At 53.3% G+C, this 17,322-nt stretch overlaps 1 protein-coding gene across 2 annotated transcripts in view; it reads right to left on the bottom strand.

The window, feature by feature from the left end:
- The window catches only part of NFYC (nuclear transcription factor Y subunit gamma), a 28,568-nt gene extending 13,950 nt beyond the window's left edge, over nt 1-14,618 (bottom strand). For both annotated transcript variants that reach the window (XM_034069219.1, XM_034069220.1), the window contains exons 1-2: nt 14,474-14,618; nt 873-985 (exon numbers count right to left, since the gene is read on the bottom strand). In XM_034069219.1, the coding sequence (XP_033925110.1) occupies nt 873-977 (105 nt within the window). In that variant the 5' untranslated portion in view covers nt 978-985; nt 14,474-14,618. The remainder of the gene's footprint in view (nt 1-872; nt 986-14,473) is intronic.
- Nucleotides 14,619-17,322: the final 2,704 nt, after the last annotated feature.

The following is a 17,322-nucleotide window of genomic DNA, read 5'->3' as shown; positions in this document are numbered from 1 at the left end:
GAAGCACCAGAGTGTGCTGTCAGGACCACTGCATCACAGTAAGCTATCAATCTCTCTTGAAAAGTCACTTTTATTATATGCCCTTGTTCTCAGGCACATCTCTTTTGGGGATGGAAAAAAATAGAAGCCACTTAGTCCAATTTTTCTCCACAGCCTATACAGGATTTCTGTAATCAGATGTCTTGAAATTAATAAAGCCTGTGATAACCATGCACTTGGCATTCAAGTGATTTTCAGGCTTGTCAAAGGAGATGTTTCTAGAAGAGGGCACAAGAGTTCCATGCAAGTCTAAACCTCAAAATTCATTTACAAAATTGCAACTGTCATTAGCCAAGTGTTTGAATTTCTGAAGGGGAAAGGACTAAGTGGCATTTTGGACAGTAACATCCCCCAGGGTGTGCTGACGTGGCCTGTCCTTCAGCACGGACAATGCTGATCCCTCATTTACATCAGAGTGTGACTAGTAGTTAAACAGCCCATGGAGTATAACCCAAGGTGTATTCTCAAACCCTTCGGCTCTGGAAGCTAGAACAGCACATGGCAGCTACACATCACACAGCTATTTTAAAATCACTTCCCTTTCCTTTGCAAACAGCAGATAACTCCTCTGCCATTCTCCAGGCAGCAGACATGGTCCTCAGGTAGCCTCTTAAAAGAGCCTTCAGAATCAACTCTGTTTTCTAGCTCAGTCCAGAACAAGCTGAAGGTTGCACCTCGCTTTGCTATGAGCCAGCCCTGTGGTGTACACAGCAGCTCTACTGGATCCCACGAGCAGCAGGGATTTTCAAGCTGATTTATCTTGCTCCCAGGCATTAGCAGGCACTTCCCAGCATCAGTTCTCCAGGAGGAAGGCAGTGGATGAGGACACTCACCACGGTCAGGTTGCGTATCTCCTCCATGACGCGCGGCCAGAAGGACTGGAGGCTTTGCTGGGCATCGCTGTTCCCAGCTGTGCCAAAGCCACCGTCTGCAGACATCCTGGGAGCTGGAAGAGAGAACAACACACATTAGCGATGAGGAAGGTGGGGAGGCAAAGGGTCCTTGAGATCCCCCCAGCCCCCAGGAACACAGGAAGGGGGAGACGCATGCTACATCCTGCTACAGCAACACTGCAGACACTCACAGACTCCAGAGCTAGTTTTAAAGCTTTAGTTATTTTTCCAAAGATTGAAAAAGAACATTAAAAATATGTAATTGAAACAAAAAAACCCAATTTCTTTATTCCCCTCTCGGATCTCTGCGTTTCCACAAGGAGTTACAGAACATAACTGATGCCCGGTCACAGCTCCCGCTCCAGTACACACCTATTGTAAAATCACTTTCCACTTGCTTGTGCAGGATGTGGCAGTAAATCCCCCTCAAGCTGAAACCAGAATGTCAATGTCAGCCTGATATTATAGTTAAGAAGTGAAATGAAACAGTTGATTCTGTGCCTATTTGAAAGATGTCAGTTTTTGTGGCTTTATGCTAAATTTACAATACCTCTTCTCGTTGGGTACAATCAACAGGAGGAATTAAGAGCCTGTATAATGCAGAGTGTCAAAAGCACAAAGTGAGATTTAAAATTCAAATCTTAATTGAAACAACTGTAAAAGCCCCACAGCTGTCATTCAGTGCTCTGCAAGTGCAGGCTGTTCAGCAAGCCCGGCTGTTATTCAATATACACTGGACATTGCTGGTGCATGAAGATGTGTATTGTTGCAAACACTGTTATTCACAGTGTGTGGCAGTGGCAGCAGGAGAAAACAGAAGGACAACAACAGGGTTCAGGCTTGCCTCACGCCTGTGCTGAGCTACAGGGGGTGAAGTGTTCAGGACACACAGCATGGATCAACCTGGCCTCTTGGTGACCAAGGTGGCACCAGCCCCTGTGGCACTGCCCAGGCACAAGGCAAGCTCCAGCTGACACAACCTCCCCCGTAACCTCCCTGCCCAAGTTGTGCCTCTCTGACAAGGAACAATTAGGACAGCTCTAGTTAATATTAAAATGAAGTCAGATGCACAACGTTGGCATCCCTTGGAACACCCAGAGCAGTCCTGCTGGCCTCCTCTGTGTGACAGGAGCGAGCGGCTCTGGCAGGATTCCCAACAGGGAATGCAGCTTGGAAGGAAAGAGCAGACATGCCAGAGGCACGCACGGGACCTGCTGAGACACAACCCAGCAGGACCGGACTCGGTGCTTCCTGTGCACTGGAAGCATCCTGGTGAATGCCAGCAGTCACCATGCACTGCTCAAGTGAGGCTCTGGTGTTAAACGCTCTCGGGGTCACCCAGAGCAGCTTTGAAGCTGCCACAAAAGACAAGCACACACCATGTACAAACAGTAAGTGTCCGTGTCTCTCTAACAGCAAGAGAAAGGTGCTACACCTTCTATAGGCAAAGATCTCCAGATATGCAGGTATTCCTGTGTCGCCATGTAATGGAAAAGGACCCAAGAGCAGATTTAGCTCTGACAGAGACAAGCACAATTCCTGTTTGCTTTGGATTCACTGTGTCAAGGTTGATTTCAGTCCTTCCTCAAGCCAAAGGGAAGCAGGGGGTAACTCTTACAACACACCAGAACACTGGTGATACCACTGGCAGTTGGCTGCCGCCTCCCAAAATCTACTATTCCAAAGCAATGATGATCCATAAAACCCCATTATCAGCTCCAGGAGGTGACTGTCAGACAATGAGCTGGTTCCCTCCTGCAGCCCACAGCTCCCCAGGCTGCCTGTGAACAGTTGCATTTCTCTTTCATCAACCTGAGGACACAGAAGCGTGGGAAGAGCCAAAGGGGATTCTGACGGGATGACAAGGAGAAGGTCAGAAGTGTGCATCTGCAGTCTCAAAGCAAGACAGGAGGAACTCCAAGTAAGGAACCTATGGAAATAAGTGACTGACAAGTTGCTTGATGACTCTTCCAACAATGATTTGCATTATAATACTATCCGCCTACAAACTCAAGTATTTCAAGTATTTATAAGAAAATACAGAGAGATATATTCCAATGAGAGTGTTAAAGTGGCATTTGATGCTTCCCTGCTTCCCCCTCTTGATCTGCATTGTCAGATGCAGACAAGAAATAGTTTAGCACCTAAACAAAAGCTAATCCTTGAAACCTGCTCGGTACTGGCAGTGTTTCAACACCAACACTAGACGGGGTCTTTTCTGCAGCTGGAGATGCAGTTCACCCTGCAGACAAGCCACAGCACTTTTCATGGCTTTAGTTAAAACTACAAATTACTTAATTCAACCCACTTAAACGCTGGACTGGAGCATCATGCTCCACAGAACCCCACGAAATAACAGGTTGAAAAAGGAGGAAAAAGCTAATGGAGCGAAGAGGAAGAAAATTCCACCACCATCACCACTACTTTACTCCCTACTGCAGGCAAAAGCAAACTTTTTGCATTAAATATATCATAAATCCCAGACTGGTTTGGGTGAGAAAGGACCTTAAAGCTCCTCCAGCTCCAACCCCTGCCACAGGCAGGGACCCCTTCCACTGGAGCAGCTGCTCCAAGCCCCTGTGTCCAACCTGGCCTTGAGCACTGCCAGGGATGGGGCAGCCACAGCTTCTCTGGGCACCCTGTGCCAGCGCCTCAGCACCCTCACAGGGAACAGCTTCTGCCTCAGAGCTCAGCTCAGTCTCCCCTCTCTCATAGGCCTCTGTGGTATCCATCCAGACTTCAGGAAGAGCTACCAATGGTTTATTTCAGCCATCTCGAGTTTTAGAAGCCCTGTCAGTCAATGAATACAAAAACCTTCCTATCTTCAATGTAAGCACACGACTGGTTCAGAGCCACCCCAAGGGACAACTGCTGCTTTAAGTGACTGTTTAGGATAATTGTTAGGAATTGAGTCAGAGTAGAAACACGAGTCAGCAATAGGCTGATTGTCTGAATAACTTAAGAGAATGGTATCACTATAAACTCCAAAATAAAAGCTTAAGCAGGTTGAAACTGCTGAGAACATACTGGAGTATTTTCTTCCCATTCAAAGAGATACACAAGTGTCCTTGAAGGTGCTTGCAGGCATTAGGGAAGGACTGAAAAAGAAAAGCCAACCCATCACACAGAACTACAGAGCTGGCTCTGGGAGACAAACTGATGTCTACTGAACCCATTCCTGAGCACTTAGGTAAGTTCCTTTAGAAGGGTTCTCGTCTTTTAAGAATGCCTTGTATCAGGATTAGTGCCAACAAACACCAAAGCACCCAACAGAAGATAAGCTCACCAAAGCCCAAGGGAGGAAGTCCCTCTGCTTTCACACTATTGCTGTCTAAACCTGTTTGCCTTTTTTGATATGCAATTTGCTGGGGAATTTTAGAGCTTCCTTATACTTTATCCTTCCTCCTTTGAACATTTCCTCACCAGCCCCACACAGAAGGGGAGAGGTGCTCTGAGGATCCCTGTGCTGTGGGTTACAGAGCAGATCAGCAAAGCACAGCCAAGAACCACATCAACACTCTGCAATTAGAGCTTTGCTGCTCACCAGAGCACAACACCTTTTACCAACATTAAACTCACAAAATCCCAGGGCAGCTGACAACCGCTGAAACGCTTCAGTGCATGGGAGCACAATGCATGAGGACACCTCTGGTGTCTGTGGTCTATGTGTTTTGTGGGTTTTCTTTCCTTTTTTTGTTATTTGGAGCTTGAACAGATGCTGGGTTGTGCTCTTTAATGCTGTGGGAAGGGGGAAGCAGTCCAAAGAAGCTCTCTCACCCTGGATGCCTACAATCTGCACGCTTGAGCACGAGCCTGCTATTGAAAACACAAGGTACAGTATAATCACAAATCAAACCCCACAATTCCACCTGGAGCAGGTACCCAGGGCTCTTTCTCTGCCAAAGCCATGGCCTGGAGAAGCCCACCAGCCCCAGGAGAGCAGGAGCTGCCAGCCCCCACCATGGGACATGGCCAAGCATCGTGGGTACCACTCACCAAGGGAGCTTGGGAACCAGAGGACAATGTACCCAACGAGCCAGGGTCATGTTGCAGCTTCTGATGTGCCTACTTTTAAGTTGTTCCCAAGCTGGCCTTGACTAAGAAGTCAACCAAACAGAATCAGCCGGGTAGAGAGCAGATCCAAATGAACTTTATCCAAATATCCAAAGGGATATGCAAAGGGTGAGTGCCAGGGGCAAGTACTGAAGGGCCTCAAGGCTCCCGATGAAGAAGGCAGGAACTCAGTAACATCATCAAGTGCCACAGGCTCTGGTAATATCTGAACTGTCAGCTTCTTTGCATACAGAACAGTCACATTCCCATGACTTACGCTATGGGAAAGAGCCTGTTTTACACCACGATGCATTACATGGCAGAAGCAGCATATTCCATCCAAGTGTCTTAAAAAAGACAGCTAGAACTGAAGGGGAGGCTAAAAAGAAAGACAAAGCTCAGGCAAATGTTTTGCCTTAGATTCTAGCTACAAATCAGGGTAACACATAAATATTTGTTAAAATTGACACTGCAAAACCAAATCCCCTGCCCAAGGGGAGACTGAGCTGAGCTCTGAGGCAGAAGCTGTTCCCTGGGAGGGTGCTGAGGCGCTGGCACAGGGTGCCCAAAGAAGCTGTGGCTGCCCCATCCCTGGCAGTGCTCAAGGCCAGGTTGGACACAGGGGCTTGGAGCAGCTGCTCCAGTGGAAGGTGTCCCTTCAATTCAAGTTGAAGAATTAAACATAGATCCATAGAGCCAAAAAGTGACTATTGTGAATAAATCCAGATTCTCCGACGCCTCAGTCTGACGTGCTCTCCACACAGCAGTGTTCCATGGTGGGAGCCTGTCCCTTGATTTACAAGGGAAATGTGCAGAGCCACACTTGCTTGTCTAAAGAATGAGCTCTGTGTAGCAGTGAGCACAAGACACCTGATCTGCCAGGATCAGAAGGAACAATCTAGCAACCAAGAACTAGTTTCACAAGAATAATAATTATGGATTTATATGAATTTAGTACCACATTTCTGTAAATGCAAGTGAGGAGTCCCCGTTGCAGGAGAAAAAGCCAGTGCCTTCCCGAGATGCTGCTCTCGTTACTTCAGTTACAGCAATTAGCTACCTGGTGTCCAACACCTGACTTGATACCAGAACATCCCATACAGACTATACACAGAGTTGGAAGTGGACTACAACAGAACTCTTTGTTCTCAGCAGCAGTCACAGTGGCTGCACCAAACTGAAAGGTTGTCTCTGCAGTGCAGGTCAACACCACTTGTTTTGTATGTATTACACTGTCTTAATTCTAAAACAAACCTTTGAGTTTGGACCTTTAATGGTCTAAAACTGCTTCCAGAGGTATTACACCTCAATTCACTGTGCAGCAGTTCTGCTTCAAGATCTACTCAAGTCAACACAATTTCAGGCGAGTTCCTTCCATGAGACAAGGTCAAATTCATTTCCAATACAGCTCCAATCAACACATTCAGTAGGCAGAGGCCAAGCAGCACCAGTGCAGAGCTTGGCTGCAATACAAAGGTGGCAGAACCCCAGCCAAGAGCTACTTTTTCTTGCTTGGGTGGTGGTAATGATGGTGTAAAAATGATTCTGAATTGCTTGAGCTGTGAGAACTCACCTGACTTGTGAGAGTAATGAGAGCAAGGTCTAAGCTGGGTACACCACCAGTGTCAATCCCTAAAGAAGGCTTCTAGCCAGGGAACATGCACTGCAGTTACAGCCCTATCAAAACCTGATGAAGAACTGGCACCGGTGGCAGGAGCTGAACCAACCAAGCTGGAAATCCTGCTACAGAGGTCTAAGAATTAAGCAAACAGCAGCACCATGGCAGATGGAAGAGCCACTGCGAAGCTCTGTGCCTGGCCCTGCTGAAGCAGAAGGCAAGACACAAGCTGCAGCATGCAGGGATCCGCATTACAACACGCGAGGCTTTGGCTCTCAATGTCTGGAATGATTCTGTGAGAAATAACAGTGAACACATCCTGGGAATGGGGCTTGGAGAGACTGCGGCTGGGGAGCGCCATGCAAAGGGGTCAAACACCTTCCAAAAGGAGGAGCTGCTTCCATGTACACAGCCTGTCGAGACCTAGCACAAAACGTGCATTACTATTCCTAATTCATCGCCTGCACATAAACAGCTAAACCACAGGCCCAAAGCCTTAGACTGAACACTAGATTATTTATGCAAAAGATAGAGGGAGTCTCTTTCATTTCTATAAATACAGCTGTAAAATCTAATGCAGCTTTCAGGTGGTGGACAAAGGTGCTGAGCACAAACCCAGACAGGTCTGCAGTTCTGCTCTCGATGACAACACAACCTTTCAACCTGTGAACAACCATTTGTGGAGGCTGTCAGTAAAGCAGCACAATCCAGAACATGAGCTTCCTTCCAGTGGGTTATTCTAAGGAACTTCTGCAATTCCTTGTGTTTATTTTTACCCATTCCCTCTCGCAGCACCACATACACACCATCCTCTCAGTACATAGGTGCTACCAGAAAGGGCTGATTTCAGCTGACAGGAGAATCATTCTACACTGTTGGATAAGGGGTGTTGTGCAGATCTCTCTGAACGTAAGCAGGCAGTTAAATGCTGCACCAAGTTACCTACAGAGGGTACCAAGTACTCACTGCTAAGGGTTTTTCTGAGTAGGTTGCCATAGTGTTTGGGTCAAGCTGATCTTGCCTTAAGGCAGAGAAAGAAAAACCCAGACATCTTCAGGTGCTTTCCAGCCCTTTTTCCTATGAATATTTAGCAGCAGATTATTCCACCTTCAAAGTCTGAACATTAGCCCCCTAATACCTGTAACACATTACTGCTGTCTTCATTCACATGAGGTGAAGCGTTTGATTTAAGCCCAAACCAGTTACAAATCCCGAGATCTTCCAACACCTCCAACAACGCGTTAAACCAGCGACGCTGGGTTTCAGCAGCCAAATCTGCTCTGCACCACTCCCATGGCTCAGCTCCTGCTAAGAGCACTGCAGTCTGTGTTGTGCTGGATCACACGACTCCTACTCTCCCCTTCTCCACCCTGGTACCTACAGCAGGAATTCTGCTCCTCCCTTCTCCCATCCCCAGGTGCTGGGTTTCATCAGCCTCTCCACTACCCACTCAACGACAGCATCACAGAATCCCAGACTGGTTTGTGTGGGAAGGGACCTTAAAGCTCATTCAGCTCCAACCCGTTGCCACAGGCAGGGACCCCTTCCACTGGAGCAGCTGCTCCAAGCCCCTGTGTCCAACCTGGCCTTGAGCACTGCCAGGGATGGGGCAGCCACAGCTTCTCTGGGCACCCTGTGCCACGGTCCCACCAACAAGATACCACCAGAGCTGAGAACTGCCACTAGATTTGAAAATACCTGAAGCACTTTCTGAATTCCATTTGTAACTGAAATTTCACTTGTATTTCAGGCAGCAGCAATTCCATCATGCAAGATACACGTTTCCTGCTCCGGAGTGCAAGCACAAGCAAAAAGCCTGTTCAGACAGCAAGGATCACACACACTCAGCCTGGAGATTTTATCTTTCTAGTTGAGACTCTGCATTTAAAAATAGTTCTGCATCAAATTAGGAGTTTCTTGATACAAAGTCTTCTGAGCGCCCTCCTGCTCCTGACAGCCATGGAAGTGGCTGGAAAAGCTGAGCTGGGCACTCGTTGAAACCTCCTGTCACACAGGGACATGGGTGGCATCTGGAGCAGACGCGCATCATCTGCCCCTGTGCTGACACCCAGCTGCTGCAGCACCGTTAGGCCAAAGGTACTAAACCACTTGGTTTAGTGCAGTTGAAACCTCACCTGTTTCTTGGCTCTTCAGCTGCATTTTTAAGGCTCAGCCACCACCGTGCTGCTGGAGAGGGGAGAGGGGCAGGCAGGCAGAATGACTCAGACCACAGCTGGACAGAGCAGGTACAACCCAGAGAACCCTGAGTGACAAACAGGAGTTGTTCACAAGAACTTGGGATGCTCTGAAAGGTGGGAAAGGCTGAACCAGCCTCTAATATCTGCAAACCTCATTACTCTGGGTAGAAAAGTCAGATCAACCTACTGCTTTGAGGGGGCTGCAAGGTTATTGCTCTATAGGGGTTATCAGGGCTACTGTTCTATAGGGTTTATTCTAATATTCAATGTTCCTGTTACTTTCTTTACTCACCGTTATCAGTTAAATAATGCAAAAGTGAAAAATAATTCTTTCATCCAACCATAAGCTTTTCACCTCCTGAGCTCAGCAGATCCCATTTAAATGGAGCTCAAGTGCACTGCTCTAAGGCTGATGGGGTGGCTCATCAGGCCCTTCTTGCCTAAGCATGTATTTTCACTTGCTGTATTACAAACCTGTAGATCTCTAACCCTCTGTATCACCTTCATGGAGGAAAAAAAGACAACTCAAAGTGACCCATGTGAATTTATCAGGAAGCAACCAAATAGCAGAGCAACTTACAAACAGCAGGAAGAAAACCTGACTGTTTGAGCACAAACCAAAGAAAAACTTCCTGTAGCTCCTGGGCAGCTCTGTCAGGTATCCTGGAGCTGGCTGTCAGTGCCCCTATTAACAGTCACACAGTTTCTGAGCCTCTGGAACAGAAGGCAAAGTGCCTGCTTTATCAAAAGGTACTCTTGAAAGCATTTAAGTGAGCAGCCATGCAAACGTAACTCACTTGCAACACAGGCAGATCAGTAAGCCCTGAAATTAAGAAACCACTTCATGTGCCAATGCTATTAAGATGCAGATGTCACCCTGCACTATAGAAGTATAAGATCCCCGTCTGATTAAAGCCAACAATATCACTCCAAACCCAAAGACACGGCTTGAGAGGTGACCTCCTGCAGGCAGCCAGCACCCCCCAAGTGAGGCGCACACACATCCTGCTCCAGGCCATCGAGGGGCTCAGCCCAGCACTTTCCCACATAAGCTTGTCCTTCACAGCTCCACTGCCTGCACTGCCAGTTAAGTCAGTGCAAACCAAGCAGGGGAAGTCCCTTCACCAAGAAGATGTTCCCGTTTTCTGCGCCTGCGCTTCCAGCCAGTACCACTGGAGCCCAGGGATGGAGGGGACACAGAACTGACTGCTCTGAGAGGCAGAAAATGGGATCCAAGGACCTCCCCCTATGGCACTGCAAGAAAAAGTCAGGAACTGGTATTATTTGTCACTAAATCCCTTTCCGGTTCTACCAGAGGCTCTAGGCTTTACCTGCTGCTCTTGACCTAGAAAGATCAAGCAGCACCCATTTGTACATGCCACAACCTCTTGTGAGCTTAAGCAATGAAATACGAGAAACACTGGGTGTAATGAGACTTCTGGAGGATTTCTTTTTTCATCTCATGCTAACTACAGATTCCCTCACGTTCTGCCACCCCTTCAAATCATGTAGCAGCTGAATATAGCCTCATTTCAAGGCAAAAATCAAAAGATACCTCATTTTTGCTTAAAGATGCTACCATCGACCTTCACACAGCCAGTAAATCCCCCATCCTGGCCAAGAGCCTGCTGCAGGAGCTGCTGCTCTTCCATAGACATACCGGAGCTGACACCATTATTAATAGATGACTTATGGTGACGCTTCTCCTTCTGCCCCTTCTTGGACTGAAACGTGTCCAGCACCACCAGGAGCTGCATAAGCTTTGTCTGGGCCAAGGTGATGCTGTTCCCCAGTCTTAACTTAAATTAAACCACCCACAATAATACTTGAAGACTGTGGAAGTTCAAAGACCTTTCAGGGTGAGGTTCAACCTCAAGATGCAGCCCTTTGTTAGGGGCTGACAGCAGCATGGGATGAGGTTAACGTGAGCCTTTTCTAACACACACAAAAACAGGCTGCACAATGGAATCACCTCTCATTTGCTACACTTCTAAGGTCAATCAGGGAAAGAATAAATATGGTAAGAGCAGGGCTGAGAACACTGGAGCACGTCACCAGCTCACCCTGAGGAAGCAAGGACAGCACCAGCGCTGCTCAGCATCTCAGTGGGAGCGGAGAAGGAATGTCTGCAATGTGATCCGGCTCCTCGCTGAAAACTCACTTCAACCCTAACCTACAGCCTACCCTGCGCTCCCGCTGCCCCTGCCCACCCGCAGCAGCTTCTTGCCACTCGGATTCTCCTCCTTTCTCCCCCCCTTCAGTCCAAAGTGCTACAAACAAACTTTGTCCTTGCTCTCCCAACTCGGAGCAGGGGGATTTCAAGGTCACTCGTGCTACAAGGCCCAGCCCAGGCTCTGACGGTGACACCGGGCAGCAGGAGCCCGGCCCCACCAGAGTTCGGGTGTCACCGGCAGAGCCCACAAAGCCCTTTAGGCTGGAAAACTTGGAAGCTAAGGCACATTGCGACCCGGTTCCTGCCTGCCCCCGCCGGGCTGCGGGGCTCCCGTGACCTTCAGCGCTTATTGGCAACCAGAAAGGAAAACAAAGAGCTGCTTATGCCTGCCGGGGGGTTAGGGGGGTTTAGGGGTGATGGGAGCTCCGCTGCCTCCGAGGAGCCGCGTTCTGACCGGTGCTCGCGGGCGGCCCCAGGCAGCCCGGCCAAGGGCAGCCGGGGGAGACTGACCCAGCCCGTCCCCGGCTCGGCGGCGGCCCCGGCGAGGGGAAGGCGCTGCCATTTTGTGTCCCCCTCCTCCGTTTACCGGACGCGGAGCGGCGCTCCCCTCCCAGGGTGCCCGCGGCCATACCCACAGCTCCGGGCAGCGCTGGGGCTCAGCACCGGGCTCCGACCGCCGCCACCCCCGGAGCTCCCGGGGTGTCCCCCCCCACCGAACCGGCCTCCTCCCACCGCACAGGGCCGGGGCACGGCGGGGCCAGGCCGGCGCCTGCACCGGGGCCTGCTCGCTCATCCCCGGGCCGGGCCGCAGCCGCCCCCCGCCCCAGCAGCGCGGCTGCACTCACCGAGCCCTGTCCGCAGGCCGGGAGCGGCGGTGTCCGTGTCCGGGCCCTGCCGCCATGGCTTTGTCTTTGAGCTGACCCCTGCCTGCCGGTGCTCCGCGTCCCACCGGACCGGCCGCCGGCCCCTTTAACGGCGGCCGCTCAGCCTACCCCGCTGCGCCCGCCCCGCCCTCCGCCATTGGCTGCGCGCCGCCGGGGGAGGGCGCGGCCCCGCACGCTGATTGGCTGCCGCCGGCGGCGCAACCCCGCCGTCCACTTCCGGTTTTAAAGTTACCTTGAGCGGCGGCGCAGGGGTCAGAGCGGCGCCCGGCGCGCGCTCCCCGCCCGGCGGCTTCCTATTGGCGGCGGGGGTCCCATTGAGAGCCCTGGGGGACGGCGGCGGCGGCCGCTGATTGGTCGGCGCGGCTGCCACTCACCCGCCCCCTCCGCCCACCGGCGGGTCACGGGGTAGCGCGCGGGCCGCACGTGCACGGCGCGGGCGGTACCGGGAGGAGCGGGGCCGCGCTGGGGCCTCGGGAGCGCAGGGACCGGACGGCAGCGGGTCCCGAACCGGCACGAATGCGGCCACCGAGGCCTCGGGGTCCGCCCGGGGCCGGGAACCGAGAGCTGCCGGTGGCACCGGAGCCCAGGACGTTACCGACGCTCCCAAATACCGTTGGAATAACGCGGAATAAAGAGGGAAAGAGGGAAACGGAGCGCGGGGCTGAGCCGGCGCTTCCCTGCTCCTGCGGGTGACCGGGGCCAGGAGTGAGGAGGGATTAAAGAACAAACCACCAGCAAGACCTGTTTTTATACGGAAATGGTTAAAATGTGTCTTAGAACTAATAATAATCATCACACTTGGTAACCTTTGTGCTCTTCCTAGGAATGACTGGTAGGAAAGTGGAACCCTGGGGAGCCAGTGAATTTTGGGAACCCTGTGGTAAAGGATTCATTGCAACCGCCGCAGCTCTGCAATCCCACAGGGCACTGAGTGTCCCGGCCTCATTGAGCTAACGTGGGAAATGCCAAAATCCCACTTGAAAGGTTTCACTGCGGAGCCAAAGGGAAGGGAACGCTCTAACCCCGGAACTGTCATGTTCTGGGAGCTGCAGGACTTCCAGATAAGCCCCACGTGCTGTTGGGGTATGTGGGGAGAACGAAGCCACTGATTAATACCCAGTACAGAACAATGCAGGGAGCGGCTGGGCCAGGCAAGGGGCTGGCTCAAGACTGACCCACAACCGGGGTGATTACACCCAATTCCCAGCCCTCACTCAGAGCAAGCAGCTCTGGGTGCTACCTGGTGCCCACAAGCACCCGCAAACACCAGCATCTCAGATGAGCCCCTTTAAGAGCAACACGAACCTCAGAGCAGTTACAACAGAGCATGACATCAGGTTGTCACCACCACAAGCAGAACCTAAGGGATGGCTAGCTGTGCCTGGAGCACAGTGCAAATGAGGACAAACAGACCCAGCAGGAGTAGCCCAGTCCAAACCCGTAACCTAATTTGCCAAGGGCAACGGCAGCAAGAGGTGTTTGATGAGCCAGGAGTCTACTTTCTGGATGTAGGACTAGAAGAGAAGGTACCCACGTGCTTGCTCCATATCGCCTGCACTCAGACAGCTACTGAGACAGACAAGAAGCATTTATTCCTAAGGACATGGAGAAAAATTTACTCAACCAAAGGCAACATGAAGAGTCACACTGCTCAAGAAGCAGCCAGTGGTAACTGTTTTCTATGGGCAGCCCAAAGCCTGCCAGAGCTCCAGGTTCTGGCACCAGCCCTGGGACACAGCACAGCCAACATGAGGGCAAACTGGTGCTGCCATCCCAGAGCTGTCCTGTGCCCCAACCCACAAACACCTGCATTCAAGCCATTCCCCTTGGCCTGTCCCTACATCCCTTGTCCCAAGCCCCTCTCCAGGTTTCCTGCAGCCCCTTCAGGCACTGGAGCTGCTCTCAGGTCTCCCCTTCAGGAGCCTTCTCTTGTCCAGGCTGCCCCAGCCCAGCTCTCTCAGCCTGGCTCCAGAGGACAAACGGCCCTGACTGAAATCTCAGTTCCTGCCCTACTCCCATTGCTTTCACTCTCATCACTTCACCAGCCCCTGGGGACATTTATGTCATCTTCTCAGCTCAGGGAAAAGCAGCATTTAGAGACCATGTTTATGCGCCTGCACTTCCACAGCTCTGTGTGCCACTGGGCTTCAAGCACAGATGAAGCAATCCCTCAGGTGCCTACCGGGGACCCGCAGCTCATGTGCACCTGAACGGTACCGTGCGGCCTCCGCGGACGGTGAAACCGAGCTCTGCGCACTGACGGCTGTGGGCACCGGGCAGCTCAGGCCTGCAGGCCCCGCTGACCCTGCTGACCCCAGGCTGACCCTGCTGACCCCAGGCCCTACCGGGTGCCCCCCCCCTACCCCTCCATCCGCGCGGAGGAACGGCCCGGTTTCCGGTCCTCTCCCCGGTCCGCTCCTCGGTATCCAATCAGCGCGCAGCTTCCTCCACCCGCCTCCCACAGCGCGGGCCAATCAGCGGGCGCGGTACTGCTGTGCCAATCGGCGCGGAGCCGTTGGCGGGGATGGTGGAGAGGAGGGGGGGAGGCCCTGAGGCTGCCCCCGCCCCCCCCCGTCCGGTGCCGCCGCTCCCCCCGCCCCCCCCCCCGCACTCACCGGTGCTGCCGGTGCCGCGGCCTCCGCCTCGTCCGCTCGGCCCCGCGCTGCCCCCGGCCGGGGGGAGGGGGTCACGTCCGGAGCACAGCGAGCGCCCAGCGGCCGCTAAACAAGATGGCGGCGGATCCGTGAGGCGGCGGGGCGGAGGCTCCGCCCCTTTCCCCTGCGCGGCCGCAATGCGCAGGCGTGTGACCTGCGGCTGATCTCGCGAGACTTACGGCGGGGCGGGAGCCGGCGGGGCGGGGCCGCGGTACCCGGTGCAGCCTGTGCCGGAGCGGGGCTGGGCCTCGGTGTGTCCGGATCCCGGCTCCAGCCTCGGTGTGTCCGGATCGCGGCTCCAGCCCCGGCTCCGGACCCGGCCTCGGTGTGTCCGGATCCCGGCTCCAGCCCCGACCCCTTGTGCTGGCGGCGGAGCTGGGCCTCACTCAGCCCGGCCCCGCGGAGGGCTCCGTGCCCGGGTGCTGTCCAGGCCAGGCCTCGCTGAGCTTCCCAAGCCTCCCGGCACGGCAGGGACCGCTCTGCTCCCGTTCTGCCGGAGCCGGCTCCAGCTGCAGCCCTGCTCCTTTCCCAGGCACCGCTCTCCCGGCTCCGGTGCCCGTTACACGGGAGCGTGACCCACGCTGCTCCAGTGCTCTCCCCATGAAAGCCGTGGCTCCATCTTCACCTCCTGCTGGTGCACAAACCTCGTGCATCCAGTTTACAACTACAGCAAGGTTTTGTCTGTCAGGTGCTTCAAACGTCATTTATATGGGGGAAAGGAAAGTTGTGTCCCACTGCACTCCCCTCACCTTTCCCAGCGTTCCAAACTCAGCGATATCTGCTGGTGGAGTTCCTGATGTGGCAGAGAAAACCCCTGCTGCACCTTGTAAACAGGGCTCGGAGCAGTGATTGCTGCTGTGGGACGTTTGCCCAGGGGCAGGAAACGGGACACATTTCTCCTCACGCTGTGCGTTGGGAGCTTGGCTGCCCTGACGGTTCTGTGTTGGCTCTGAAGCAGGGCAGATCTCGCAGCAAAGGCCTGCAGTTTCATCCAAAGTCCTGCAACTTTATGATCTCAGGGCACTTGCAAGGCAGCCAAGAGAAACAGAAGCTGTGCTGGAGCTGGGATGTTGTTTTCAATGCTCATTCTCACCGTTCCGGAGCCAGCCTGGTGCTGGTGGTGCCGTTCCAGGGCGATGATCCGCGAGGCCCCTCTTCAGAATGACTCATTTCTAAACCAGTTACCCGGCACTGCTGCTGGCTTTGCTGCTGGCCCCAGCTGTGAAACCCGCAGCTGATTCCTGCAGGATCCAGGCCCTGCTCGAGGGGTTCCTGTGTCATTCCCCCCCACGTGTGCCCTGTCCCCCACCTGCGCTCTCGGCTGCAGGGATGCATTGTCTGGAGCCGCTCCTCGTCCCCAAGCAGGGTCACAGCCATCCTCAAGCACAGAGCGCTCTGTCAGCCTGCCCGGAACGGGGAGGAGCCAAGGGAAACAAGCGGGGAAAGAAAAGCACTTTCCACTCTGCTCTACCAGAGCTTGCACAGGTTTGTTCGTGGTTTGTTGGTTTGCACTTCACCAGCACCTGGTACCTCCCTAACCCTAACCCCCCCCCCCCCCCCGGTGTGTTCTGCTGCCCACCCCATCCACACCTCACCAGGACAAGCAGCCACCACAGCATGGGCAGATGCTGGCCCGTGAGCTCTGCAGGATCCCAGGGTCACCCTGAAGGGCCAGCAGGGTTTGGGGTGCCTGTGATGGTCGGGCTGGTACCCACAGCCAGCACACTCACCCCTGTGCCACGTGCTGCCGGTAGCACCGCAGCACCACCAATCCTCTTATGTGGGGCTTTACTGGGGTAATCGCATTAAACCACTTCCCTTTCGCCAGCAAAGACCCAAGACGTGAAGGAGAAAGTGGCGAGGAGCTGACAGAGCAGAGAGCTGAGAGCTGAGCTCCTTGATGGGTTCAGAGACACCGGAGATAGGATCCCAGCACAAGACCACGTCCAGGGCTTCTGTCCATGCCAGGGGATCAGCTCAAGCCACCAAGTCCCTCCCAGTGGTGGGTCAGTGAGGGATCCTGCAGCCACCTGCCAAGAGAAGCAGAGACCCAGAGCCCGTCAGAAAGTTCCCTACGAATTAAACTGAAGATTCATAATTCTTGTTTTATTATTGTCATAAACTTCACGTTTTATCACCAGAATGTGCCAGTTGAAAATGATGCATTAACAGGAAACACCTCCTGGGACACGGGTTTTGCTATCTCTTGCCCCCAGATAGCCTGTTCCCAGGACTGACACTTTCCCCACAGAGCTGGAAGTTTGCTGGGATGAAGCAGCCTCCCCATCGAGATATTTTCAGCTGCTTTCTGAGCCATTCCTCCGAAGGCCCCTCAGACAACCTCTCTCCTCCTGACTTTGTTTATATGCTGTGACTTCTGTTAGGAAACCATCTCCCTACTTCAGAGAGGTTTTATCCAAGTTTCCATATTTAGTTCTTTCAGCTATTCCTGCTCTCTCTCCAGCTTTCCCGTGCCCAGTGCTGGGACCTGCCGCATCCTGGCTCTCCCCGGTGATCCCTTCCCACAGCTGGAATTCCCCTTCCCATCCTCCCTGCACTGTGGGTGCCCATAGAGCACCACACTCACCAACCCACCCTGGGGACACTGCCCCCGACCATCCAGGCCCTGACCCCCCTGGTTGCTCTGCCCACGGGGGCCGGGTGGTTCCTGCACGGGTGGGCCCCCAGCACGGTGGGGATGGGAGCCCCTGGCTGGGGAACCCAAGGCCAGAGCTGTTCCAGGGAGGGACAGAGTTAAAGGCAGTGAAGGAGGGTTTCCTCCCAGCACGTGGCTCCATGTCAGCCTCAGA

The sequence above is a fragment of the Melopsittacus undulatus genome, chromosome 14 (genome assembly GCF_012275295.1).
Source record: "Melopsittacus undulatus isolate bMelUnd1 chromosome 14, bMelUnd1.mat.Z, whole genome shotgun sequence".
Taxonomy (NCBI): Eukaryota; Metazoa; Chordata; class Aves; order Psittaciformes; family Psittaculidae; genus Melopsittacus; species Melopsittacus undulatus.
This window is presented reverse-complemented; position numbering and strand designations above follow the sequence as displayed.